This window comes from Paramormyrops kingsleyae, chromosome 10 (assembly GCF_048594095.1).
Source record: "Paramormyrops kingsleyae isolate MSU_618 chromosome 10, PKINGS_0.4, whole genome shotgun sequence".
NCBI lineage: Eukaryota > Metazoa > Chordata > Actinopteri > Osteoglossiformes > Mormyridae > Paramormyrops > Paramormyrops kingsleyae.
Genome location: NC_132806.1, coordinates 29,505,551 through 29,532,871, shown reverse-complemented (window position 1 = coordinate 29,532,871; position 27,321 = coordinate 29,505,551). Strand labels below are relative to the sequence as shown.

At 43.6% G+C, this 27,321-nt stretch overlaps 1 protein-coding gene and 2 long non-coding RNA genes across 3 annotated transcripts; 2 read left to right on the top strand and 1 right to left on the bottom strand.

The window, feature by feature from the left end:
- The first annotated feature begins 1,224 nt into the window (after nt 1–1,224).
- Nucleotides 1,225–3,708, top strand: LOC140593335 (uncharacterized). Its single transcript, XR_011993641.1, has 3 exons — nt 1,225–1,381; nt 2,737–2,791; nt 3,163–3,708. It is a non-coding gene; the product is annotated as an uncharacterized lncRNA (long non-coding RNA).
- Nucleotides 2,699–6,430, bottom strand: LOC111853004 (uncharacterized). Its single transcript, XR_002840359.2, has 3 exons — nt 5,977–6,430; nt 2,995–3,151; nt 2,699–2,902 (listed from the first exon to the last, which is right to left on the bottom strand). It is a non-coding gene; the product is annotated as an uncharacterized lncRNA (long non-coding RNA).
- Nucleotides 5,200–24,169, top strand: ehd1a (EH-domain containing 1a). Its single transcript, XM_072717662.1, has 6 exons — nt 5,200–5,297; nt 6,424–6,841; nt 11,778–11,875; nt 20,751–21,163; nt 21,431–21,595; nt 21,972–24,169. The coding sequence occupies exons 1-6, from the start codon at nt 5,237–5,239 to the stop codon at nt 22,491–22,493; spliced, it is 1,677 nt and encodes a 558-aa protein (XP_072573763.1). The 5' UTR covers nt 5,200–5,236; the 3' UTR covers nt 22,494–24,169.
- The last annotated feature ends 3,152 nt before the right edge of the window (nt 24,170–27,321 follow it).

Here is a 27,321-nt window from a genome sequence, read left to right as displayed (position 1 = left end):
TGTGGGGTGTTCCTGGTATGCAGTGGTCAGTACCGACCAAAAGTGGTCCAAGGAAGGCCAACTGGTGAACTGGCAATGAGGTCATAGGTGCCCAAGGCTCATTGACATATGTGGGAGCAAAAGTTAGCCTGTCTGGTCCAGTCTCACACGAACATTACTGTAACACAAGCTGAATGGGTACGTGAGCATCAGAACTGGACCATGGAACAATGGAAGAAGGTGGCCTGGTCAGATGAGTCACATTTTCTGTTACATGATGAGGACGGCTGATGAAGGAAGTGTGATGCTCTGGGCAATGTTCTGTTGGGAAACTTTGGGTCCTGCCCTTCATGTGGACGTTACTTTGACACGTACCTAAACATCGCAGACCAAGCACACACCTTCATGGCAGCAATATTCCCCGATGACGGTGGCCTCTTTCAGCAGGACTATGCACGCTGTCATGCTGCAAAGAATTGCTCAGAAATGGTTTGAGGGACGGAGCTGTTTTGGTGACACGAGGGGGACCTACACAGTATTACACAGGTAGTTTTAATGTTATGGCTGATTGCTGTATGTCCTCAAGCCAAATTAATAGCAGATGTCTTCCCCCATTACTCTGTATATACCACCTCTGCTATTTCTCTTATTCTCATTGACTAGTACTTCATAGTAAAGTATTAAAAAGTAATAATGATGACTGTTTTACAATCCTCTCCATAGTACCTTTTTTATATCACCGTCAGCATGTCAACCAAGCCTTTATAAATCTTAAAATTATAGCCAGTGATTACCCCCGCTTCGCTGGAATATTATTTTTGTTATCTAACCATTGCAGGCACCTGAGGCACGAAATGAACAATAAAAAAGGTAATATTCCAATATTATAAGAACAGTACAGAAACAGCACAAAAATTGATTTTCAAAAAGTTTTACAAAAGCAAAACTTTGTAACCGTGCACGACGTAAACACTCCTCCTGGCTGTGTGAGTGTGTTAAAAAGCTGCGTTAGCAAAGATTCCTTTGATTAAAGAAATAATCCCTGCGCTAAAGCGGAGGTGTTCAGTGCTTTGTCAGAGTGCTGCCATTACTGCGATGGTGGGGGCCTGTGTGCACTGGACATTGGCCCACGGGAGGGGCCCCAAGCCGGTTAAATATTGACCAGCAGGGAAATGATTAACCCATTTCCCTCCCAGCTGCTTTTAAACCGGACCCACTTTCAGGCAGAGCACAGCCTGGCCCTCATCGACGGCCTGCCCAGGACCCGTCTTCCTTCCCTGCTGCTCTGTGACCCTTCTCTTTCTTCCTTTTCTTTTGCCTCTCTCCATCTGCCCCTTTTCCTCCCGTTTGCGTTCCCTCGCTCGCATCCTCTCGGCGTGGACCCCGCGTCGTTCCCCTGTGGGTGAGTATACTCCCGTGCGTCCGTACGTGTGCCCGCGTGCTTGTGAGTGTCGCTGCTCCAGTTTAGCTCATTGAAAGTGGTGGGGGCAGCGTGTGGCTCAGTGGGCTAAGCCTGTGTGCCTGTAATCAGAAAGTCGCCAGTTCAAACCCAGCCTCAGCACGTCTGCAGGTCCTTGAGCAAGACCCTTAACCCCCAGCTCCCTGGGCACCCCAACAGGTGGCTGCCCTTTGCGGACAGCTTACTCTACAAAGAGCAAGTTGAGAGAGGTGTAAAGACAATTTCCTCACAGGGATTTGGTGACACATTGGGACCTACACAGTATTAGACTTGCAGCTTTAATGTTATGGCTAATTGCTGTATGTCCTTCAGCCAAATTAATAGCAGATTTCTTCCCTCCGCTACTGTGTACATAAGTATCAATTATTATTATTAATAAAGAAAAGTGTTGGGTGCTGCGACATGTACCGCGGGAGTCCGAGAGCAAGAAGGAGGTGGACTGGAAGTGTACTGAAGCCTGAAGAGAGACAGACACACCCAGTCACCCAGACACACGCATGTTTCTGAATGAAGCGTTAAGCCAATTAAATCCTCAGTTAGTGACTGGGGCTTTATAGACAAAATGAGCCCGACTGCAATGGTACACTATATAAAAGGTTAGCAGCAAAATGGAGTCATACTGCTGCTCTGTTTACTGGCTGTACCTGTGTTCAGGCAGCATTTTTAGATGTAGTTCCTGTCTATTCCCGCCGGTTCCGTGGCTCTGTTCTCGCCAGCCGTCCCCCATCACCCTGAGAACTCGCAGATCCTCCCGAAGCCCAAAGAAATGTGCTGCCGACCATTAAGTGACGGGAATGTCAAAAATTCAAGTTCCAGTAGATTTTAGTGGCTTTGCTGCTGAAATTTACATTTACCCGTGTCAGTCCGGGCGTGCTGCCACCTAGTGGCAGACAAAGCGAAACGTCCACACAATCCTTTAGCTAGAATTCCATGAAACTTAAAAATAGTGATGGCTGAAGAATGACGAACAGCTTTTCCCACAAGAATGAATAAGAATCTATATAAGGCTAGTTATTTCTCATCATGAAACCGACCTCCAGTAACCATATTTCATTAGTTTTCCAGTATTTAGAACCTTGTGTTCTTCTGTGTTACTATGTTAATGGTTTATAAAATAAGATACAAAAATTACTGAAACAGCTGAAGGACAATCAAACCTTGTTAGACCTGAAAAAGCAATACTGACATTAACAAAAAAATGAGGCAGTAATAGGAATGACATGATGTGAGACGATAACAGGGGACAAAGGACCCATTCCCTCACCTTTTAATTGTTTTATTGTTTTGTTTTTCTGCAGATATGAACGGGAGTAAGGTCCACCAAGTATTTGGGCACAAATCCACTCAGGGAGTGTAAGCAAGGGGGGGGGGGGGGGCGCGGCTTCCACTGCAGCCATAAACTCCTGCGTTTTCAGCAGAAGGGCTTGAGTCACTTTCATGGGGGAAGTTTCAGGCTGGGGGTGTCTATAGGCAAAAGAAAAAAAAAAGACAAATGGGGGTCAAAGTCACTCGTTACTCTGCTTGTGTATTGTTACAAATGCCCCCCAGTGCTCAACCTTCTGGGGTTTCCGCTTGCATTGCTGATACTGAGGATGTTTTGATGCTTCCTGACTTCAGCTGCAAGCAGAGTTCCACGCCATTCCATTCATCAAATGAATGTATTTCTGCAGCATGAACGTATGTATTGTTTTGCGCCGTGTTGATGGCTGACCTCTAATCCACAGGGAAACAGAGAAGCATGGGATTGCCGCATGTCACTTTTTAAAGACAACCCGATGTATAAGGGCCTCGGTGAAGATGTGAGGAAACCAGCATGGTCATTAAAACCCCGGTGCTGTGATATCGCCACTGTGCTTCAGGTGGTGTCAGCATGCCAGTGCTGGCTGCCTGTAACAGCAACTCCATGTGGAAGTGCTCTGAATTCCCGTGGAGGTGCTGTTATCTGCAGATGGACACTGTGAACTGGCTAGAAAGATGTGGGCGAGACCCTAAGAGATGTATACTGTAGTCAGTGAGAACAACCAGCCACACAAACCCAGGGGGACAGATCAATGACCTATGAATTGACAGCCAGCGATTGGCACTGACCTGCCTGTCAGTTCTGTAGGCCAATGAGCTGCTCACTCCACTTACCTGTGCATGGAATTAGAAGGAACAAACAAGGAATATTTGTAGTAAATGGAAGATGAAGAGCACCAGTTGTTACGATTTATTATGGAACTATTAAGTGCACCATAAGATTTATTAATAAAATTTGGCTACATATTTAACCTCAATGTGTCCATTTTAAATATTAAAAAATCAAGTTGTATAAATTACATTACATACGCTCTGCATAAGGTGACACTTATCAAATGTTTTTTGCTCAGTAGTACAACTTTATAGTTGCATTGATTTTTTTCTCCCCTTCAAAGAAAAACCCGCTTTCTCTTTCACAAACCAGAAATGACCGGGCTTTTTGGGAAGGTTGTCGGGGTGCGGATTTTCCCTTAATTCCCTTTTAAGGTTTTTTCACTTTCAGTTTCCTGTCCTCGGGAGATCACATGCACCCATCTTCCAGCCCCTTCTCCAGTGCAGACTCGTAGCGATGAAGGAGATTACGTCTCTGAGTATCGAAGATCATCTTGTACAAAAATGATCCTCTAGTACAAACTTGCATAACGATGCTTATCCGCGAGTCCATAATGCCTCAATAAAAAGTTATGTTACGTTCAAAAATGAAATTACGTACAGATGAAGCACAATTAGAACACCCAGCCCATTCCGAAGAAACGGAAATAAATATTAATAAAACTGAATTAAAATCAATAAAAGATTAAATACTACACAACGCACCACCTTATACTACTGATCAATTGTGCTTTGCGCATATTTATCGTTTTGCGCATATATACAGACTATTCCGTATTTTGTACATATTGTTAAATGTGACGTGTCTTGTCCTGTGCTCTGGTTGCGCACCCCGGAAAAGCGCTAATCCCGTCTCGTTGTGCTGTCCTGACCGATGACAATAAGGAATTGAACCTACATACCTACATGTCTTGAAAATAAAAATATAAAGACAAAACAGGATAAAAATATAAAGACAGGGATCATTTTGAGAAAGGTGCTTTACAAGTAAGGCCTACATCTAATCATTTAAATGTTCACTGTCATCAGGACTAATATGTCCCATTGTCGTGGAATCTATACTTGTATGAATGTGTGTGTGTGTGTGTGTGGTCCAGGTATACATTACATTGTAGGGACCAAATGTCCCCAAAATGTGATAAAAACCTAATATTATCTTCACACTCTGGGGACCATTTTTTCGGTCCCCACAAGGGCAAATTAAATTTTATAAAACTCTGTGACTGCAATCAAAAACTAAAAATGCCAAAAGACTTGTATTTTGTTTGGTTGCTTATGCTTAAGCTTAGGACCGGGTCGGAGTTAAGGTCGTCATGTTGGGATTAGAGTTTTCTCAATAGAAATGAATGGAGAGTCCCCACAAAGATATAATCACAAACCTCTGTGTGAGTGTGTGTGTGTTTGTGTGGCATGGTAGCCTGTATTGGGTAAGATGATGGAGGATGGATGGATATAATTATATACATTTCAAATTTGTGGAGGAAATTTTAAAAAGTACATACTTTGCATACTACAATTGCACCCTCCCCTGACAATGTGATGAGAGTAGCAGGCCTGGACCTTTCCCCCTCCCACTCTGGGTGTATGTAGTCTGCCCTTTAGGAGATGTGTCAGGCTGTCATACGGGACTAAAGCGAGGTACACAGAGGCAGACAGAAACCATCAACGATGTCTACAGCTCGTGACGAGCAGGAGCCCCCGCCACCTTCGTGCTTTTATGAAGACACCGGTAAGCATTCGCTCTTTAGAGGAAACTTCGTTTTCTCCATAATGTGTCATAATAAAGTAAACTTTATGAGTAGAATTTGCAGATTATTCTGCAGAAATGCTGCATTTTTCATTATTTTAATGTTTTTTGCCTAAGCTCCAAGTGATTCTAGGGAAAGTACATGCTGGGAGTGATATGCAAGAGCTTTTCTTCTCTGATAAACTCCGCACCAACATTTTCGAATAAACCATTATTGTATACAATAACTAAGTGTTATGCAATTAAGTGTAATCATATCTAAATCAGTTCAGAGCATTAACACTTTTAAATTTCGAAAAAGATCATCTTTAAATGCTGAGGAGGTATGATTATGAAATTTTAGGATTTAAAGAATGAGTTTCAAAAGAAACAAAAATTTCATCACATTCTGGAAAAAAACGGCATGTGTGGTAAGACTAATCATGTCCACATGCAAATAAACGTAGCCTACATAACTGCCTTATGTTCTATGCTGCCCGGGAGAGGTTCCAGGCACCCTGGTTAGCGGTTAGTTTCAGTTATAAATAATTCGCATTAAGGATTCGGGCTTCAAGTAGACATTCAACTATATAAAAATAAAAAGGAAATAGTATCAGCATAAAACACGAGACGATTTCCTGTAATCTATGAAGGATGGACAAATATTTTCTGACAAACTTACTGTTTGTTTTCGACTTCTCTTTCAGAAGAAAGCAACCGAATTCTGTTTTAAGTCAATTCTAAACGCGGACATTTGGGAGGGGCTTTTATTTTGAAGTAGCGCGGGGTTTCCCTGATTGCGTAGCGCGCGGGGCAGGGTGCGCTCTGCTTTTCCATAGTTGCGCAGGCGGCGTACGGGAAGTGGCCGGACCCTGTGGGCGTATTTTAAACTTAGAGCTGCGAAGACGCGCCGGACACCGAGCAGCGTAACCGCCGTTAAACCAGGAGATACGTTAGGACGGAATCCTTCGGTCTCGTAGGGAGCGGCAACGGACCAGCGGGCGCTGACAGGACCGAAGCCGGTTAGCCACTAGCTGGCGGGAGGACGCGCTCGCTACTTCGAAAACTTCATCCATTCTCTTTCTGCTTGTTTGAGCCGTTTACTTTTTTTAATATATATAATTTCCAGATTCAAGTTCGGACACCATGTTCAGCTGGTCCAAAAATGAGGGGAAAAAGAAAGACCCCGAGCTTTTCCAGACTGTGTCGGACGGGCTTAAGCGGCTTTACCGGACCAAATTGTTCCCGTTAGAAGACACCTATCGCTTCCATGATTTCCACTCGCCGGCGCTGGAAGACGCCGACTTCGACAACAAGCCCATGGTACTCTTGGTCGGCCAGTACTCCACCGGGAAGACCACGTTCATCCGCCACCTTATGGAGCAAGACTTCCCCGGCATGCGGATAGGCCCGGAGCCCACCACCGACTCCTTCATAGCCGTCATGCACGGAGACCAGGACGGGGTGATCCCCGGCAATGCGCTGGTGGTGGACCCTAAGAAGCCCTTCCGCAAACTCAACGCTTTTGGCAACGCCTTCCTTAACAGGTGACCTAAAGTCTGCTTTGAACATTTCTTGGGCAGTGTGTTGACTTTTAAAAGTATCTGTTTATCAAGGCTGCCAGGAACCCCCCCCCCCCAAATACGTATCCCTAATTATAAAATGAGATGTTCTCAAAAAGAAACTGGGATCGGTTTCTTAACCCGCAAGGAGCAGATCATCTATCCCATAATAGTCTTTGTGTCTAGTGTTTTGCTCCGTAATAATGCAGACATGTATCTCTGTTCTTGATTACGTGTTACTTTAAGCCAACACCCTTAATTTGCTTATGTCTGGAGACGTATAGGTCTTCGCCGTTTATTGATCCAGATTCAGCTTTTAACGTACTGTGGGGCATTGAATGACTCTGCATCCCCATTTACCTACTTAATAGTTACCATTTAAGTCCCTGAGGTCAATATGCTGCGGTTGGTATTCTTGGAAGTGTGTGTTTGGGGGGGTCAAACGTGTGTCTGAAAGAATGGTGCAGTGTTTAAGGCTCTTGATCCTTCTTCACAGGTCCTGAATTTCAATGTAAAGACTGGCCAGAAAGGAATTCACATTATTCAGAGAATTTCCTATTAGACCAACGAAATGGTGTTGATTTCTCAGGGATTACCTCTCACAGAATGAGATCTGCCTTGTCCATGCTATTCTTTTAGGTGAGGCAAATCGTTTCTGAAAGCTTATTTGGGATTTGAAACTGAAAGTCATCCAGCAGCCTTGTTTGGTAGTAGTTGTTTGCTGCTGCAGTTTGTTCTGTGTGGGACCTGAGGACCTGATTGCACCTCACATGCTTTGTGGTTTCAGTTTCTGATGTAGTGAAGGTGATTTTGGGTTCTCTACTGAAGGTGTGGCAGCGACTGATGTTTCATGGAGCAGTGGTGTGTGTCCAGCTGATGCTGGTGTCAGCTGTTTTAGCTCGATGTTACAGGAGGCCGCCTTAAAACAAGATAGCATTCAGTAATTTTTAAGTGAAGGAGTGCTGGTCTGTGTCATTTTTATTTCTATTCTTGTTTAATTGATGTTTGTCCTAAGGAGCTCAGTTTAAATATATACAGTTAAATGTTGCTTTCTCGTAAATTATCCTAAACTGCTTAAGCACAACAGATTACATGTTAGGTGAAAAGCATAATATGTATTAGCATGTATAAGTGTTTTTTTTTTTTTTTTTTTAAAGCAATGGTAACTTTAATGATAATGAATTAGTCTTTTCATAATTGCAAGTCATTACAAGTGTGACTGCTGTATGTTTTATTTAATTTTTAATTTATTTGGGGGTGCCATCTTTGACAAATGCCACATACCCTAATCAAGCAGCTTCAAACAGTATGTTTTTATCTGTAAAACTCATTGTTAAACTGTAGTTCTTTTTGTCAGAATATCTCCAAAAGCTTTTTTATTTGGCATAGAGGGAGCATTGTATTTGAAACGAAGGGAGCCATTGAAAAAACACTGCAGGCAGAGAGCAGTGAAACTGCTTGGACGATGACAGGACGGTCTGTCTGTCCTGCCCACTAAGATGTCTTACCTTTCAGAAACGACTGCCAGCTCTGAGCAGAGTGCCACTACCGCCGTCTTTAAGGGGCCTCGTTACCCTAAAAGGAAGAATGTGTGTTTTTTTTTCTGTTCCTACATCCTGGCTTTGTGGCCTTGAAGTTACATGAATGAAGGTCTTTGGTTGACGCTGCACCCTGCAGAGACTGTGCTGCGGGGAACCACAGGAGACTGCTTACGAGCTGTTTACAGTAAGCTGAGAGGCCATTTATCTTCAGGGCAGGTCACAAGCGATGTCCTCTCCGTTGCAGAACAAAGTCATGAGGAATATGTTTTAACAAACGCTACCTCTAGCAAAACAGAAAGACTAGTGTTAGGTTGTCCATTCATATCCGTTGCTGACTGGTTTCCATTGTGTTTCAAACTTCAGTTCATTCATCAAATTCATTGTTTGGCTGCGCAGTGACATTCCCTGTCTACTTTGCTGGTAAATTTCTGCTCCTTACCCGTTACTGTATGTAAATGACTTATGAAGTTAATGATGGAATGGTGGGATCAAACACAACCTTCATGCCATATGGCCCTGCACGTAGTGCCTTGTGAGTGATAGTGCCTGTGTGTGAGCACTTCATATATATGATATTAGTGATATTATCAGACATTATGTGCTTGAGCCTTGTATTCTGCCTGGTCAGGAGATTCTGGTTGTCATTCTTTCCATTTTGGTGATATGGAAATATCACAAAATGGTGAGTGACACCTCTAAGTAAGAATAGGTTGCAGACCTTTACATGTAAACTCATCTTTGCTTCTAAAACACTGTAAAGTTTAATAAGTAATTTTGAACGTTAATGATTTCTGCCTATATAAAGCCTCTTTGTAGCAAGCAACTGGTGCTACTTGCTGTAAAATCTATTAAAATTAATATTGCATTATAGGGTACTTATAGTAGTGTTAGATTTTAGAAATCCTGTTCAGTCATTGTTTGATAAATTACTTAAAAATAGTTTCTTTGCTGGATATTGAAGTCATGTTTTGTTCAGTTTCCACAGGAGGGTTTAGATGTCTTTACAGTTCGATATTTGTGGTGGCCCTTTTGATGAAAGGTGTTACTGTTAGGGGACTCGTGTGATGCTGAGACATCATACACAATTGGTCATCTCTGACCTGCCCTAGTGGGACAGGAGATTAGAGACTAGTGCCCAATCTCATCAAGGTGATTTTCACAGACCCTGATTAGCATGGCTTTGTTGGCATGGCTTAGTCAAAACTAGTTTGACTGAGTCATGTAACTTTTGACCGAGACTGTAAAGGGCTGAATCGTCAAGTGTGTGAGATTGCACTGTGCTGAGTGTTATTACTGGGGAAATGAGTCAGCAGGTCAGAAGTACCAGTAAAACTCAGGGTGGAAATAAAATGGATATCCTGATGTGTGTGCGCATGCAGCCCTAAACTTTACCACAAGCAACCAGGAAAAATGCAAGACTTTTGGCTATTTGGGTATTTACAGATTTTTTTTTTTTTTTATAAAATCAAGGTTTATATTACAGGCACTTGTAATATGTCCCCACAACTAGTAAAAGTAACAGGTTTTACTTTAAATACAGACCCACTCTCATTTGTGAGATATTTGCTTTTTCTTTCTCCTCACTTAACTTTCTCAAGCTGCTGCAGGCGTGTGAACATCTGAACTTTGTTATCAGGCATCATGCTAGAAAGTGAAATCTGCTGTACACCAGAATTGCCGTTACACAACACCCAAACTTCCCCCACAAGTTTCAGTTTAGCCGGATCATATTAAATTGCTTCACTGGCAGATGGACCCTGCTTTGTGCTGGTCTGCAGTTCGTTCGCTCTTCTCCACTGCATGCTTGTGGACTGCATGGCCTCCCCCAGGAGGAGTGAGCCTCCTTGCTGTATGCCTGCACACATGATAGTTGCTGCTGTTTTCAGTTCCCCCTGGAGGAAGGAGATGAAAAAATGGCAGGGGCCTAGTGTCCTGTGGAAGGGAGGGGAGAACTAGTAAGAAAGTGGAGCAATGGAATGAATGTGGGGGAGGAGTATGTGGGGATTCTAAAGGGGAGGGGCAGCCTTTTTCCATTTGATGGTGACACAAACCAAACGTATGGCTTTTGTAAAAGAGAAGGAGGGGTGAAATTCTAGAGGAGGATTTGGAGGAGCTCACGGTGTATGTGAGTTCCTGTAGATAACTAAGGAAAGAAAAGCAAAAATACCTGCCAGCAGAAGGATTTCATTTCAGAAGGACAAACCAATTCATTTACATTTACAGCATTTAGCAGATGCTCTTATCCAGAGCGACTTACATTTTTCTAAATTCAGGGACAGTCCCCCTGGAGCAAGTTGCTCCCACTACCCAATGATGGTAGTCATTGGTGGACTTGAACCCACGATCCCTTGGTCCAGAGGCAAGCGTCCTAACCGCTAGACCACCAACACGACCTACAATTCAGACGGATGAGGGCTGTTCATTATGGGTATTCAAAATGCCTTGTATGGAAAAATAATCATCTTCATTGCTCAAGGTTTTTTTTTTTCTTCGATGCAACATCATCTGCTGCTGGTTTTATCATGATTGCATCTGGTCATGCTGGGCTTGTTTACTGCATAGACGGCAGAAGTACACTGCAGGAATTAAACGAAATACGTGGATTTGTTGCACTGATGGGTACAGAAATAGACAAATATTGTGATCACACTGACTTTATTCACTTCAAAAAGATGCAAAGGAAAAGGTTGTTCTTTTTTCTCGTGGTTTCTCAGTAACAAAAAAATGGAAATGTAATATATCCCTGTTGGATTGACGGGCTCCAAGCAACGTGGTTGTTTTCTTCCTCGTACATTTTCTTTCTTCCACCTCCTTGTGAAGAAGAGCTGGATTTGTTACGGAAGCTGCCCTGAGGTTCAGGTGTTACTGGACAGTTATGTGCATCAGTGTTGGGTGCATCTGGGAACTCCCTGCCCCCCCCCCCCCAACCCGCACACTACATTAATACAAATGTCCATTGTCTGATCATTTAATTGTTGTTTGTGCATTTATAGGTGGTTTTTAATTTCTTGCTTCCTTTTACCATGCTGAGGGCAGTCCAGACTTGTGCGAACATTTGCATGCATTTGTGAGTTTCTGGATTTACGTTTGGTGAGAAAGGTTTGGTCATCCCTTGAGAATATTTGCTAAGAATGGGAGTATTTCCTGGAGAATAGGTTGGAAGGTGCGGAATTATATTATTTTTTTTTACATTTAGATGTAAATGCACACCATGCACATCAAGGAATTGCTGCAGTAAAGTGAGCTGTATAACTAAGTAAAATAAATTATTCTGCATGGAAGTGTCCTCTGAATAGGAAGCTATTGAGGACAATAAAAATGAATTGAAGTGCTTTCTGTGATAAGGCTGTAATCCAGGCCTCTCTTCCTTCCTTCTCCAGGTTCATGTGCGCTCAGCTGCCAAACCCTGTGCTGGAGAGCATCAGCATCATCGACACGCCAGGCATCCTGTCTGGAGAAAAGCAGAGGATCAGCCGAGGTCTGCCTCCACAGCTCTCTGCCCCTCCTTCCGTCCTCCCTCCCTTCATTTTTTGTTTCCTGTCTCCTTCCTATATAATTCCCATTTAATTTAAACTAGTACAATAGATAGTCAGCACAGCACGGCACATGAGATAGGAGCGGGCTCCCTTAAGAGCTTCGCTTTTGTTAAATTGCAAAAAAAACAAAACAAACCAAAATAAAAGCTTGCAGTTGAACTGACACACAGGGCCCATGTGCTTTCCTGCCTCTGCAGTAAGACGTGTCACTCTGTAGCAGGCAGCTCTGTTTTATGTTTTCGGCTTAGAGGTGCCGAGTTCCACGTCAGCTCATCTCAGAAATATCAACAGATCGTCTCTTCATCTGCGGGATAGAGCTGGATCTCCAGCCAGGGAAAGGAACAGACCCAGTTAGAAAGATGGAAAGATGCAATCACTACAATTTGTTAGTGTGCTGGAGGGGTTTTTCTTGCTCTTTATTTTTAAAGGCCCCATCTGTATTTTTGTCTTTTGTATAATGGAAGGTTGTGCATGTGGTCTAGGTGGCTGGGGTGAGCAAGGCAGAACCAACCTCTGAAAGTTAGTCTCCTCAATGCCATTTAAGGTGCTTTTGTCAGGAAATTCAGAACAGCCTAAAAGAACAGTCATGGCTATAGGGCTGCTTATAGATATGCCACTGTACTCAGTAGTTAGATTTAGTTAATTATAATTGTTATTCAGTCATTTTTAATGTACCCATTTTTTTTTTCATAAGGCATATCAGCAGACATATTGCCTTTGTTTTATAGCTGTTCCTAATTATATTTGTGTTTACTCTTTAATAATTTCAAACCAAATTCACTTTTCCTTCCTGTACCAAAATTCAACCCAACACGTACGATTTTTTTTTTTTTGTGTGTGTGTGAGAACTGGTACTTCTCTAGTGCATATGTGCATTCACCCCTCATCAGCCGGTAGCCACATGCCCGAGTCAGCTGTCCGGGGCCAGATTTAAAATGGAAAGCACCGCCCAGACGTCTGACAGCTGGGGAGTAGGAGCTGTGTGTAGGATGAGGGTACGCAGGTTGGGGGTGTGGGGGGGGGGTGGGTGGGCGGGTGGGTGGGCGCAGCCCTGGGAGCCTTATCAGGGCCTGAATCCGATTCAAAGCAGCAGAATAGTGAGAGCGGGTTGCTTTCAGCTGGGACGGCCTTAGCAGGGCAGTGTTTACATTCTTAAAGAGAGTGTGAAAACAGAGAGCCTCTTCTCCCTGGGCTGTGACTCCTGTTCTGGGGAGAGTCGGCGCTTCAGAGTGGCCTGTGGCGAATGGATATGGATGAGGTGCACAGGTAGTGTGCAGGCGGGCTTTTGTAGTCAGAGTGACGTAAGCAAGACGGGGTGTCTGAGTGACGGGTAAGTAGACTGGCACAGGAAGCACAGAACGGCCTGTTTTTCTCAGACTCTCGTGGGGAATTCCAGGGAAACCTGATCCAAGCTAGCAAGCGTATCCCATGTTAAGCCCGTATGAAATGTGCTGGATGGAACTGTACCTAACCTTTAAATAATACAGTCTGCAACACTTCTTGTGTTTCATTTCAGTTTTGTGGCTCTTTCATGAAGTGTTCCTTTACACTACTGTTTTCAGTCACGCTGTGAGGTTTAACCGAAGTGAGCTTGAGTTTTTTTCCTGGTTTTGCCGATGCTTTTACGCCGTACATTTGCGTCTGTCCTGTGCTCTGAGCTTCTGATAAGTTAAATCCTACTATTCCTTATTTTACTGCATATTCATATGTTAAAGCTTTCTTCATTTCCACATATTCTTGTTGACTTCTGCCTTGTCTTTGGTATTCAGTCACTTAAGCTGTTTTTTTCAGTCAACACCCCCCCCCCCCCCCCCACAGTCTTCTTGCCACTCCATAAGAAATAAGTTTATACAGGCATGTCCTCATGTCAAAGGTCTCAATGGAGTCAACAAGGAACCACAGGCCAACCATGTGCTCAAACACACGTTTACAGTAAGCAGAAGTTCTCTGTGGCTGGTAGAAACTACAGTTTTTCTGTTTAAACTTGTCAGTTTGTGTGTGTGTGTGTGTGTGTCGTAGCGGGTTCTCCTCAGACTGCTCTTTTTAAAGTGTGTAACTCTCTCCTGATTGGAGCTTGCGTGGGTCCTTCTCTGAATCCTGATTGGAGCTTGCGTGGGTCCTTCTCTGAATCCTGATGGGAGCTTGCGTGGGTCCTTCTCTGAATCCTGATGGGAGCTTGCGTGGGTCCTTCTCTGAATCCTGATTGGAGCTTGCGTGGGTCCTCCTCTGAATCCTGATGGGAGCTTGCGTGGGTCCTTCTCTGAATCCTGATTGGAGCTTGCGTGGGTCCTTCTCTGAATCCTGATTGGAGCTTGCGTGGGTCCTTCTCTGAATCCTGATTGGAGCTTGCGTGGGTCCTTCTCTGAATCCTGATTGGAGCTTGCGTGGGTCCTTCTCTGAATCCTGACTTACAGTAGCGTGTCATTCTGCTGTACCTGCGAAATCTGGTAGTGCCTGGAAAAACTGGTAGTGTTGGGTGACATGGATCAAAAACAATATCTTGGTATTTTTAAGCAGACTCACCATCCACAATATATATAACAGTATTTTCTATGAAGTCTAATTGTTCAGTTTGTAAGATGTCACAGACACTTTTAATAAAAGTATAGTCAGAATGAAATGCAAATACAGGGTTTCCTTCCCTATTTGTAAAAACTTCACAATTATTCAGTGTAGACATCTTTTCTTTTCTCTTTACTCCACTGTCTACCAACAGACTGTTTTTTCTTTCTGTGTTTTTGACACCGTTTTCAAAACAGGTGAATGTTTATGAACAAAATAACTAAAACTTATTTGGCAAATGGCTCTGAAAACAGAAGCCCGGCAACGTTTGAAACTGCACTTAATTGGAAAGATCCTCATTTTAAGGTATTATACTTCAATATCATAAAACAAATATTTCAAATAATATTTTTAACCTGGGAGCCTTTTGCCAGTGCTTTTAAAAGGAAATACACCAAGTACCAGTCATCCAAGTACCAGTCATCCAAGTACCAGTCATCCAAGTACCAGTCATCCAAGTACCAGTCATCCAAGTACCAGTCATCCAAGTACCAGTCATCCAAGTACCAGTCATCCAAGTACCAGTCATCCAAGTACCAGTCATCCAAGTACCAGTCATCCAAGTACCAGTCATTCCTCACCTTTACCCTCCATCAGCTTCCCGGGGAGTCGCCGCTACCTGCTGTGAATTTTGGGACTTCCTTGCAATGTCATGACCGAAGCTCTTCTGCTGTTTTCAATCAAGAAGGAATACTATTGGTCCCTATTAAATCTTTAATTCAATCTACCACTCAGCCTTAGCCAGGAGTCTAATGCGGCAAGCCAGGGATCACTCAGTAATTCCAGTGCAGTTTTTTCAGGCACTGTCTGCACACACTCTGGAGAACCGCAGAGTTGGGACTGAGAGGCTTGAAGGCTGATTTCTACTTCCATGTACAATCTACACTATAGGTTACCTCGTACCTTTTCGCTGTAGCCTGACGCGCACCTTCCCAGAAATGTAGCTACAGCATAGATTGTGGCGTAGGGTCTGCAACTATGCAGCTATCTAGACATAGATTCTACGTAGAAATGTGAATCAGCCTTAACAGTCAGTCTCTTGCTGACTGTTTATCATATGGCAAACTGCTGTCAGACTAGATTTCTCTCACATGGTGGCCAGGTGTCCCATTGCATGCTGGGTGGCTGGTGGAGAGGGAATGCGTGTAATTCTACCGTCTGTAATCCGTACAGGCACAACTGTAATGGAGTATCAGCACTGTGCTGCCGTTAAGTTGTCGGCATGTGTGTAGTTGAATTATCCTCCTGAGACCCAAGGAAAAAAGTGTCCTTCAATTGTAGGTTATTTGTCTTTGTAAGATGTCTTATTTCCTCCAATTTACATTTTTTCAAATTTATTCTTATTTTAATTTCACAGCCTGTCCTCTTTAGTGCACAACAAGAATAAATACGTTTCCCAACATCAGTGAAAAAATAAATGCAAAAATACAATGTTCACTACAATGGACATAAATGAATAGGTCGGGTTTCACAGGATATACTTTGTAATTGATTATTTGTAATCATTGCTTAATTACAATATGCTTTTTAAAACTTTCTTCTCCAAGCTAATTTGCGGTTGCTGAAGTGCATACTGCTTTTACCAAAGGGACTTCAAATTGATCCTTGTGCCCGGTGTGATATTTTTCCCACTGTGTCTGTCATCGATGTCTAGATTGCAGCGTGTGAGATATATAGATAATATATATATATATATATATATATATATATATAATGTAGGCTATGCAAACCCCTTTCTGTTGGGGAAAAAAGTAAAAGATCATGACTTTGAGTGCCGTTATGCAGACGGGCATTGGCATTCGAAAGCCTGTCAGCAGTTTCTATTTTACACTAAATGTTTAATGCTTACCAGCTGCCTTGTAGACTATTTCTGAGACAAAAGCTTTCACCAGAAACCGGCCCATAGTGCCTTTTTAATACCAGATTGATGGTGTAAAAGAAAAAAGAAAAATGTCATTTGGAGGAAGGCGACGGCCGGTCTAAAGAAGGACGAGTGTTTCCCACCTGTGGTGGTTTACGAGATTTACGGTGCAACAGGCAGGCAGCTACAATGAGCCCTTAGTATGTCCTGATTGTCTGCCAAGTGATGAAAGCCGCCACATTGCCATACAGGCTCTGATTCTGCTCAGCACAAGTGCTTGTGCAAGATCTTGATGAGACAGATTTTTATTAAGGTTTTTTTTTTGCTGTGGAATTATGCTGATTGGAAGGGTCTGAATTGTAGGGTAATGGTGGCGTTTTATGGTGGGATGCATGATCATTGCGAAATCTATCTGTCTTTCAGGTGCTTATCCGGGTCAGTTTCTTGGTGGTTATCACGCCCGCTGTTAGGTCCGACCATGAGTATTTTAAGCCTGGCCCTGAGTATGTTACCCCCCATGCTAATCTTCCTTCAAAACAAAAAAAGTCAAGCCCTGGCTAAACTGGGGGGGGGGGTAAGCAATGTAGACAGCCAAGGCGTAGAATGTGCGGAGGCAGACCTGGCCTGCAAGCTGCTCTCTGCTTAAGATCAGGTCAATTGCCAAAGTTCATTCTTATTTATCTGCTGCGTTCACAGTATGAGTCTGAGGATCAGCCCCCACAGCCCCCCCACCTATCAAAGCTATCAGCTACTTGGCTGATTAGATCTTCACACTCTCTGGTGTTTCCAGCCCCATCTGTTGGGACACTATTACTTCTGTGGAAACAGGACACAAACTGAAGTCCTCGCCTCTGATCAGCAGCTTCCTTGTGCGACAGACCCCTATCATAACAGGGTCATGATATGACTAACATCTTTCGGGTCAGGTGTTGCTTTCAGTTCCTTATTCATGATGGTGTCCTCCAGTAATGAAAGACACACCCACTTAGTGATTAGAAATATTTCTGCTTAAATGTCCCCTGCAGCAGTAACACAGCACTCAGGCCCCTGCAGTAAGAGTGGCTGTGTGTCATCTCCATTTTTGAGTAGTGGTTTAGTGGTAGGAATGTGAGAATTGGGGCTTCTGGTCTGTGAACAAATTTTAGTGAAGACTTAACGCAGATGGAGGTTGGGCCCTGGTGGGATGATGGACTGAGCACAGTTAATGCAGATGGATATTTGGCCTTGGTGGGGTGATGTGCTGAACAGACTTAACACGGATAGACGTTGGGCAATACTGGGATGATGTGCCGAGCAGACTTAACACGGATGGAGGTGGGGCCATGCTGGGATGATGTGCCGAACAGACTTAACACGGATGGAGGTTGGACCATGCTGGGATGATGTGCCGAGCAGACTTAACACGGATGGAGGTGGGGCCATGCTGGGATGATGTGCCGAGCAGACTTAACACGGATGGAGGTTGGGCAATGCTGGGATGATGTGCCGAGCAGACTTAACACGGATAGCGGTTGGGTCATGCTGGGATGATGTGCCGAACAGACTTAACACGGATAGAGGTTGGGCCATGCTGGGATGATGTGCCGAGCAGACTTAACACGGATGGAGGTTGGGCCATGCTGGGATGATGTGCCGAGCAGACTTAACACGGATGGAGGTTGGGCAATGCTGGGATGATGTGCCGAGCAGACTTAACACGGATAGAGGTTGGGCCATGCTGGGATGATGTGCCGAGCAGACTTAACACAGATGGAGGTTGGGCCATGCTGGGATGATGTGCCGAACAGACTTACCACGGATGGAGGTTGGGCCATGCTGGGATGATGTGCCGAACTGGTTCACACTGTGGCCCCTGCTGTACCAGCTTGTGCTGAGGTCCCTGGGTCACACGTCCTGTGTGTTGCACTAGAGAGCTGGGCCTGTTCGTTAGCTATTGCCAGATTTATGTCTTTGGCAGCTTATTGTTGTTCTTGGCACTTAGGCCTGTCAGCTATGCAGGGTTATCAAGAGGCTGCACAGAGGAGAGGAAGCTGAGTTATGCTTCCTGTTATTTTTATTAACTGTTTATTTCCTTCTCGTAGTACCTTATTGTTGCATTATTCATACCTCTGTCATTCATTGCAAAATTTGATGTTGAAATGTTTAAGCTGTAGAAAATATCTTCCTGACTCGTCTGGAATTCTAGCATTATTTGTTAACCTGAATGAAGAAAATCCGGTATTGTTTATGTAAACTAGGTGGCCTGACTGGTTAAAAGTTGGTCAGTGCCCCAACTGGCCAGTGCCCTCGTGGGCTTTTGTGTGTTTCCAGTGACCCTTTTCTCTGTAATGTACGATACATTTGCAGTACCTTCATTTTTGTTCCACTTTTTTCCTGATTCCTATGGGTCAGCTGCAGCTTTTTCCCGTTTCGTTGGTTCCATTAAGTACCTTAAATAACCATTTTTATGTTGTATGTGGAGTTGCACCGATGGTTAACAATAAGCTGATATCTATTGCCAATAATTCCCTTTTAAAATAGTGATCCTTATTGCTTTGCACACCTGCGTACTAAACAAAGAATGTCTGCTCTGTGAAATTATTTTAAGACATTAGAAATTCATTTTGCAAACATCGTTCTGCTAAAATTTCACGACGAGGATCTTCTAACATTATAACATTTCAACACAACAAATTTGTTCACCTTAAGGCGAGACAGTGAAGAGTGTTTCTGAGAAAACAAATCCATTCCGATAAAGAGGGCTTTAGCACTGAGCACTGAATAACGCTGGTCCGTAGCGTTAAACAAAGCTGCAATACTGCCGAATACCGTTTATCACACTTGATGATCAGCCCTTCTCTGTTTATAAATGTTAGAAATTTACAAGATTTATACAGTTATAAAGTATAGTGCTCTGAGACTGTTTTATGCCAGAGTTGGTGTTTTCTATTCCAAAAATATAAAAAACTAATTGTAAAATAAATTTTCTTGGGTGGAGTGTCCCTTATTTAAGCAGAACCTCCCAATTAGTCAGTATCGGTGTCAGTTTTTTGTAATAATCTGCTTTCGGTATCTGCCAGAAATTTCCTTATCAGTGCATCACTGGTTGTGTGTCCTTGTGTGACTGCTGCCGTGAAGGCTGTCCTTCCTCCTGTCACATTATGAATCAGGTGGCACGATGAAGCCCTTGGCACCAGGAAAGCAGTTCAGTGCCTGAGTGCTTTGCCACTCCCTAAATTACCTCATTTATTTATTTATTTCCCCCCTCTGTGCAGCTGTCATGACTTTCATGTGTTCTTATGTAGCAAAGGCACCTGTTCTCATGTTATTTCTGGGCAAACCAGTTTGCTGAGTTTCCTGCATGACTTCAGGAAAGCTGCTGGCACCAGTTCTGTAGAATTATATAAAACGTAGTGGATGTGTGATTTTAGTAGAAGTGTTGGGTACTGAAAGATTCTGTTCCGTTTGAAATTTGCTGCAAGAAATGTAACAAGTATAGTAATTTTCCATTGTGGGTCTTATTGGAGGGACTTTATTATAATAAACTGAATGTATCTTTTACCTTAATGGCTATAAGAATAAATAATGAAAATGTGGGAACTGAACTTTCTGTGTGAAATTTGGTGTGGTGTTTTGACATCTGGTTCAGATGGCCTTCATTCTCTAAGCATCAGTTTGAGCTGTGTGTGGGTCCTCTAATTTTAATATTCACATAATTCCCGTCTCGCTAAACATTAACAAGCATGTCATTTCAAGCATTGGTTTCCTTTAGCTGGAAAAACCAGTTTCTCCCTTTCTTTCCATAAAGGGCGGCAGTTTCTCGAGGATGACGTAGCCATCGAGAAATTGATTGCATGTTAGGACAACTTTGTTCAAACATTTGAAAACCTTTGGATCTAATCTGCTTCTTTGTAACTTTCCTAACTAGCATGAGGAGTTAACTCATGGTTTTAATTAGGCTGATGTGTCAAACATGCAAGTGTTTCTAGCGTAACCTGAACAGCAGAGACTTACAGTGTTATGGAGGTCTGCAGTAATGACCTCCTTTTCTTTATGTACTTCATGGTCCTGTTATGCTTAGGGAACTGCTGAATTTCTTAAAATATGTGGGGGAAGGGGGGGAGGTACAATTTTCAGCTGACTTTTTAAAAGAAGACCTCATGGAACAGCTCTATCCATGTGTGCCTAATTCTTAATCCCAAACATACTGTGATTGCAACATTTTTCCCACTTTCCTGGATCTGTCTGAACAAGTATGTGTGACCAGTCCATGATACGACCTTGGTTCTGTTCTCTATCTAGATAAAACAGTTTCCTGGGGAAGGCATGATCCAGGGGAGGCTTCAGTAACACGTCTCTGCCATTCCCATTCTTACTGTAACTCATTGTGCTGTTTGCCCTCCTTTTTCCGGCAGGCTATGACTTTGCTGCGGTTCTGGAGTGGTTTGCAGAGCGGGTTGACCGCATCATATTGCTCTTCGATGCACACAAGCTGGACATCTCGGATGAGTTCTCTGAGGTGATCCGGGCCCTGAAGAACCACGAGGACAAGATGCGCGTGGTGCTCAACAAAGCGGACCAGATCGGGACCCAGCAGCTGATGAGGGTTTACGGCGCCCTCATGTGGTCTCTGGGGAAGATTATCAACACTCCGGAGGTAGTGCGTGTGTACATCGGCTCATTCTGGGCCCAGCCTCTGCTGGTTCCAGACAATCGCAAGCTCTTTGAAGCAGAGGAGCAGGACCTCTTCCGTGACATCCAGAGCCTTCCACGGAATGCTGCTCTGCGCAAGCTTAATGACCTCATCAAGCGCGCACGTCTTGCCAAGGTACGGCTCCAGTCACCATTTTGAATATCCATCCCAAGGACACTGTATCCTAGACCCAAACAAAACACATATTGCTAATTATGTACTCATATGTGACTTGCTCTTTCCTGTCTGAGCATAGTTCTACCAGCAATTAGTCAGTAAGGAGGTTATTATCTATCTAACCATTTTGAATATTTAAATGTATGCCAGTTTTTTCTGTGTGTGTTTAAACACATTTGTGGAACAGACCATAACAGACACATTGATTTTTTTTTTTCTTTTCAGGTTCATGCTTATATCATCTGCTCATTGAAGAAGGAGATGCCCAGTGTGTTTGGAAAGGACAACAAAAAGAAGGAGCTGATCAGTAATCTGGGAGAGATCTATGTCAAAATTGAGAAGGAGCATCAAATCTCTCCCGGGGACTTCCCAAAACTGAGCAAGATGCAGGTGAGTGGTCAAAAAAATATTTCCTACGGTGTCTGCATGTGTCTGAGGCTCACAGGTAAGCCCAGAGCCTGTACCCAGAGCCTGTACCCAGAGCCTGTACCCAGAGCCTGTACCCAGAGCCTGTACCCAGAGCCTGTACCCAGAGCCTGTACCCAGAGCCTGTACCCAGAGCCTGTTAAACTTGAATCTGAATGGAAAACATTTGTGATGATCTTAAAATAGTGGCACAGTGTTTAGTTGAAGTGAGTACTGGTTCACGTCTTACAGACACTTACCTAACTTACTTAATATTGTTTCCTTAAAATCAGTAAATAAACAGACAAAAATATTTCCTAAAGATTTGCCTTGTCCTGCTTTGCCTTCCCTTCCCTCACAGGAACTGCTGGCAGGCCAAGACTTCACTAAGTTCCAGTCCCTGAAGCCCAAACTTCTGGAGGCTGTGGAGGGCATGCTGGCCAACGACATCGCCAGGCTCATGACCCTGGTGCGCCAGGAGGAGGCCGCCATGCCTCCCCAGATCGTGAAGGGCGGAGCCTTCGAAGGTACCAACGGGCCCTTCGGTCACGGGTACGGAGAGGGCGCCGGTGAGGGCATCGACGAGCTGGAGTGGGTGGTGGCGCGCGACAAGCCCAACTACGACGAGATCTTCTACACCCTCTCGCCCATCGACGGCAAGGTATCGGGAGCAATGGCCAAGAAGGAGATGGTGAAGTCCAAGCTGCCCAACACAGTGCTGGGGAAGATCTGGAAGCTGGCTGACGTGGACAAGGACGGCTTCCTTGACGACGAGGAATTCGCCCTGGCCAATCACCTGATCAAGGTGAAGCTGGAGGGTCACGAGCTGCCGGCGGACCTGCCCACTCACCTGGTACCGCCCAGCAAGCGAGGCCAGATGTGAAGGACTGAGGAGGCTTTTACCGTGGGCGTAGGTCACGACTGGACACTTAGCTGCTCTCTTCACTTGCTAAACAATGGTTATGGAAAACGAAAATAAAAGCCAAATTTTGGTAAAACAAGAAATGATTCTAACTTATTCTTCTCTAGAACTATTTACATAATTTGATCATTTGCTTACAATTTTGTTATATAAAAATATCTCTTTAAGGTGGATATTTTCCCCTAAGCTCGAACCTAAATCGTGGGATATGGCACCTGAATATTATTCATTGAATCAATTTTGCTTCTGAACAAAAAACCAAATAATGGGCTGAATGTGAAAGGTGTTGGAACACTGCTGTTCAATCTTATTCCAGTCCGTCTGTCTTTTTGGTGAAATTGTTGTCCGTAGGATACAGAGGAGTCTAACTACATAGTGGCATCCAGTCCTAATGACAAAGCAGAATTACAGTTCCAAAGGTGCCCACTGAAGCGATGTTTGCAATGTGGAAATACATGATCACTGTGATTAAAACTCAGCAGGGTGGCTGAAGAGTAGCTGTCAAATGGGAACAGGTTTATTATTCATGGGGTGGGGTTGGTTATACCCAGAGAGATTTTCCTATGAAACCTATAAACTATAATTTTAAGGTAAGGTGAGAATTTCCTGACCAGTACTAATGTGATTCGAATACGAATATGTGTGGGAAGATCAGATTTTTTTGTTTGTTTTGTTTTGTTTTTGTAACTTCTTGCACAAGTTTGCCTGTGCTTTGCTGCATCTGTGACATAAGCTTACCAGCGTCCGTAGTCGTCATTATTTTTCCTTCCTTACTGAATGTACTACAGATATTTTCTACACCACCTGAGGGGAGATTTTAAACTGTGGTACAAATGTTGCCTTTTGATGGGTTTTATTCTCACACATTACCCTCTGAAATCGCTGTGCAACTTTCATGTCAAAGTAACAAAAGTTCATCTGAAGGTTTTTGGTGAATATGTTCATTTTCCATTGTGTTTTTGATGCCGTGGGGGAAAACAGGAAATGTTTGCGCAGCAGTAAAGGTTAAGAGTGTGAGAGTGGTATTTTTATTTTTAAGGATTCCCAATGTTTTCAGAACATCTTTCTGCTTTACACATGTAGGAAAGCATCAAAGTTTCCTTGCACTTGTAGGCAAGTCAAATTTAGCAACTGTGGAATCTACTGCAGTTTAACTGAAGCGGCCTCTATCTTCATCATGCGAGATCCCTACCGTGCAGCATGGGCCTACACAGCTTTATTGATTGCGTGCTAAGGCTGTACCATTTGCTCTACACCTTGCTGTTCTCGCAGCCATCTGACAAACGAGCCTAGTTTCTTTTGCCCTTCGTTAATGTCAACAGCTCATGCCCGTTCTCCATCAGATGGTATTCTACACCAGTCCAGCGGGTCAACTGGCAGTCATGGTGTGAAACCTACAAGCGGCATGAATCTGTGGGGTTCAGCCCCTCATAGACTCGGGTAGTGAGGATTCCGTCATGTGACCCGGTTCCTGCAAATTCCCCTCCCAAATACTGATGCTGGATGCTCCATGTCGTATTAGGAATGAAAAGTGCCTCAATGCCAATAGCATCACGCTTCTCTTCTAAATGATGTGCAGATGTATAATGTATATTGTTTTTGGTCATTATTTTTGAATAAAATTCACTTATCCGTTACTCAGTTTTGAAGCATTTTGTGTGGGTTGTTTTTTCTTTCTTTCGAGGATGTATGGAAACTTTGTCTACCTCAGAAGGGTAATACGAATAGTTTAGGGACCTTCTGTCTGTCTTCTGTCACCACAGACCTTGATCTCTTTCTTACTTTGCAGAAACATTGTATGGGTGAAGATCTGTACCTGGTCAAATTTTGTGAGAAATCGCACCAAAATGGAGTTGTTCAAGCTGTCTTGGAGCCATAAAACACCCGCAACAATCCCTGCCTTACCGCTGTTTACGTACTCACCATAGTAACGTAATGCTGGGGATTTCGTGCGAGACACTAATGAATCGCACCTTTTCAAAGCTGAACTCTCTATGCACTTTTTCTCCATTTCATCGACATGACTCTAGGCTCTTGCAGTTGGGTGTCTAGGAGATTCTATCTCTGTGTTGATTCCTTTTATTTTGAGGAACGTGTTGCGGCCTGCAGAGTGCAGACCCAGGTAGAGTGCCAAGCTTCTGTCCTCATCGCATATCAACATCTATTGTTTGTGTGCTGTCTGGATTTCCCCAGAATTTTGTGGGTTTTGTTTTCGTTTCATGAACGTCTTCTCTGACCTGAACCCACCAGCTGATCATTTTTAAGCAGGCGTACAAAATCACACTCAAAGCAAATGTGACAATAACTTATTGTCTTCTCTCTCTCTGTAGGCCTTCAACTGCCTGTATTTGCTCTGACACACCCTGGTATGCTGACAGTGGCTGTCACTGGTCTTCCTGCTATTAGCGTTTTACTTCGTAGAATGTTTGGGGCGCCCCCTCTTGTCTGAAGATGGATCTGCAGGCTTTTTTTTTGTATTTTATGTGTCAGGGCAGGAGTGTCTTTTCTTATGATGTAATTAAGATCAGAGACATTATTGTGTCTCTAAATGAAACTGCTTAAACTAATGTTTTGGCCTCTGGTTTTAAACAGCTCATTGTTGGCACTCTACTCAGGGAGTTTTAAATAAAACCTCTGTACCGAAACATTTAATGCTGACGTAAATGTCATTATATTTGTTTAGTCTCTTCTTGATGGATCTTTTGAGTAGAACTGAGCAGCCTGAAATGAAATCACATCATAGTTAAAGCCAGTTAATCTGGGCCAAATATATAAAATATATAAACATGGTCAATAAAATCTGTAGGAGTAATAATAATTATTATAATTCACTTCATAAAGTAACAAGCATTGTGTACTTATTTCTGATGTTGTTATCCAAAGTAACTTACAAGAGAGGGAAAGGTTACAATTTATATGTGCACCCCGGGCTTTGGGCTCACAGCCTTTGTGTTAGAAGTACAATGTGCTACTTGTTGAGCTACAATATATGTCTTAAGATACCTAGTAATGATTGTCAGACTAAACACAATCAAATTAACAGCTAACTCTATGAGTTGGGTACATAAAGCAGTTAACGGGATATGCAGTGAATCACTACTGAGATCCATTAATCTGTTTTCGTTTAATCTTTCTGTGCATCACAGTTTGTTTGTTTAAAATATGCTTGTGCTGAATTATAAGCAGTGGGCTGAATGGTCAGCGTATGACTGAGCGTGTTCTCCACTGCAGAGGCAGGTGTCTGCTTGGGGTGGTTAGGAACACCTCTGTTTAAATAGGTGCCCTGTCACCTCACAAGTTTCTTCTCACTTTTATGTTAATTTAAATGGATTTGATTGGCAGCTGCGCTGTGGCCAAACGCATCCTCAGATATAAATAACTGTGTCCCACATTTTTTTTTTTTTTAATGTGCCGCCACACACACCTGACAACGGCTCGTCGCTGCGGGTGACTGTGCTGCTTATTCCATACCCAGTGCTGTAAGTCCCCTCTCCGCCGCGGTCTTACAGAGTCGTAAAGCCGGTCTCAGCCAGTCCTTGCTCACCCCCATCAAACGCTGCAGTCAAGCTAAAGAATACAGAGTCTTGGTGCTGGAATCGGCGGATGAGTGTGAAGTGAGAGGGAGTCCGTGTCCCGTGCTATCTATAACCCCCCCCCCCCCCCCATCCCCCGAGCTATACTCAGGCCCCACAGCCACACAGCCCTGCCCACCTGCCTGACACACTGACCTGGTGTTCCGTGGGGTAGGGGTGTCATGTGACACAGCAAGGCAGGCGGGCACGCCATATGTGACAGGTTGGTGTGAGACCCAGTGTGCACGAAAGGACAGGGGCTCTCATTGTGTGTGTGTGTGTGTGTGTGTGTGTGTGTGTGTGTGTGTGTGTGTGTGTGTGTGTGTGTGTGTGTGTGTGTGTGTGTGTGTGTGTGTGTGTGTGTGTGGTCCAGGTATATAAAAATGCAAAAACTCTTGTATTTTGCTTGGTTACTTATGGTTATGGTTAGGGCTGGGTAGGGGTTACGGTTGTTATAGATAGCATTAGCATTTTTCTCATAGAAATGAATGAGCGGTCCCCATAAGGGTATGATTACACGACTGTGTGTGTGTGTGTGTGTGTATTAGAGGCTTATAGATTGCTAACCCAGCACATTATTTCACACTAGCATATCTGCTCAATTTAGAATGAGGAGCATTTAATTAAATCAGGTTTAGGACAGGAGATGGGGCGTCCTCTCATATGTGCGCAGGCATTCGCAACGCGATCAGTTACGGACCGGTGAGTATGATTGAGGAGCTGGCTGATTTGCACATTTTGATGTATCTTCCCTATGTCTTCTTGCAGCTGCCATTTCATTTGCTTTTCAGAATGTCTTCTATCATGTGATTTGTAGACTTTTAACCATGTTCCAGTGACATCCTGGTCCGAGGAAACCTCGATATATCCTGGCAATAAAACGTAACGAAAAGGCCCTGCATGCGCGATAAATGATCCAGTCAATGACCATATAAATGTAGGCTGCTGCACATATACACATTCCTGGAAATTTATGTACGCGTCTCTCATAGTACATATTACTCCTCAAATATCCATAACCATACATGTACTGACTATAAAATGCAGCGAATGCTTACTGTTTCTTTGTTAATAGGATATGCAGTCAGTTTATAGATCATTGATGCTTTGGCCTGCAGTCCAGGGGCTCCTATTGCAATAAATGGTGCAATAAATTCCACTAAGTAACAGGAAATTTTATCCTAAAGCAGGTTGGTTGGTTTTCAACAAGACAACCC

What these genes read in the sequence shown, in the direction of transcription:
- ehd1a (XM_072717662.1), top strand. Translation starts at nt 5,237, where the DNA reads ATGTCTACAGCTCGTGACGAGCAGGAGCCCCCGCCACCTTCGTGCTTT. An exon ending in AAAGCAGAGGATCAGCCGAG is followed by an intron (nt 11,876 to 20,750) that starts GTCTGCCTCCAC and finishes TTTTTCCGGCAG; the next exon opens with GCTATGACTTTGCTGCGGTT. An exon ending in CAAAACTGAGCAAGATGCAG is followed by an intron (nt 21,596 to 21,971) that starts GTGAGTGGTCAA and finishes CTTCCCTCACAG; the next exon opens with GAACTGCTGGCAGGCCAAGA.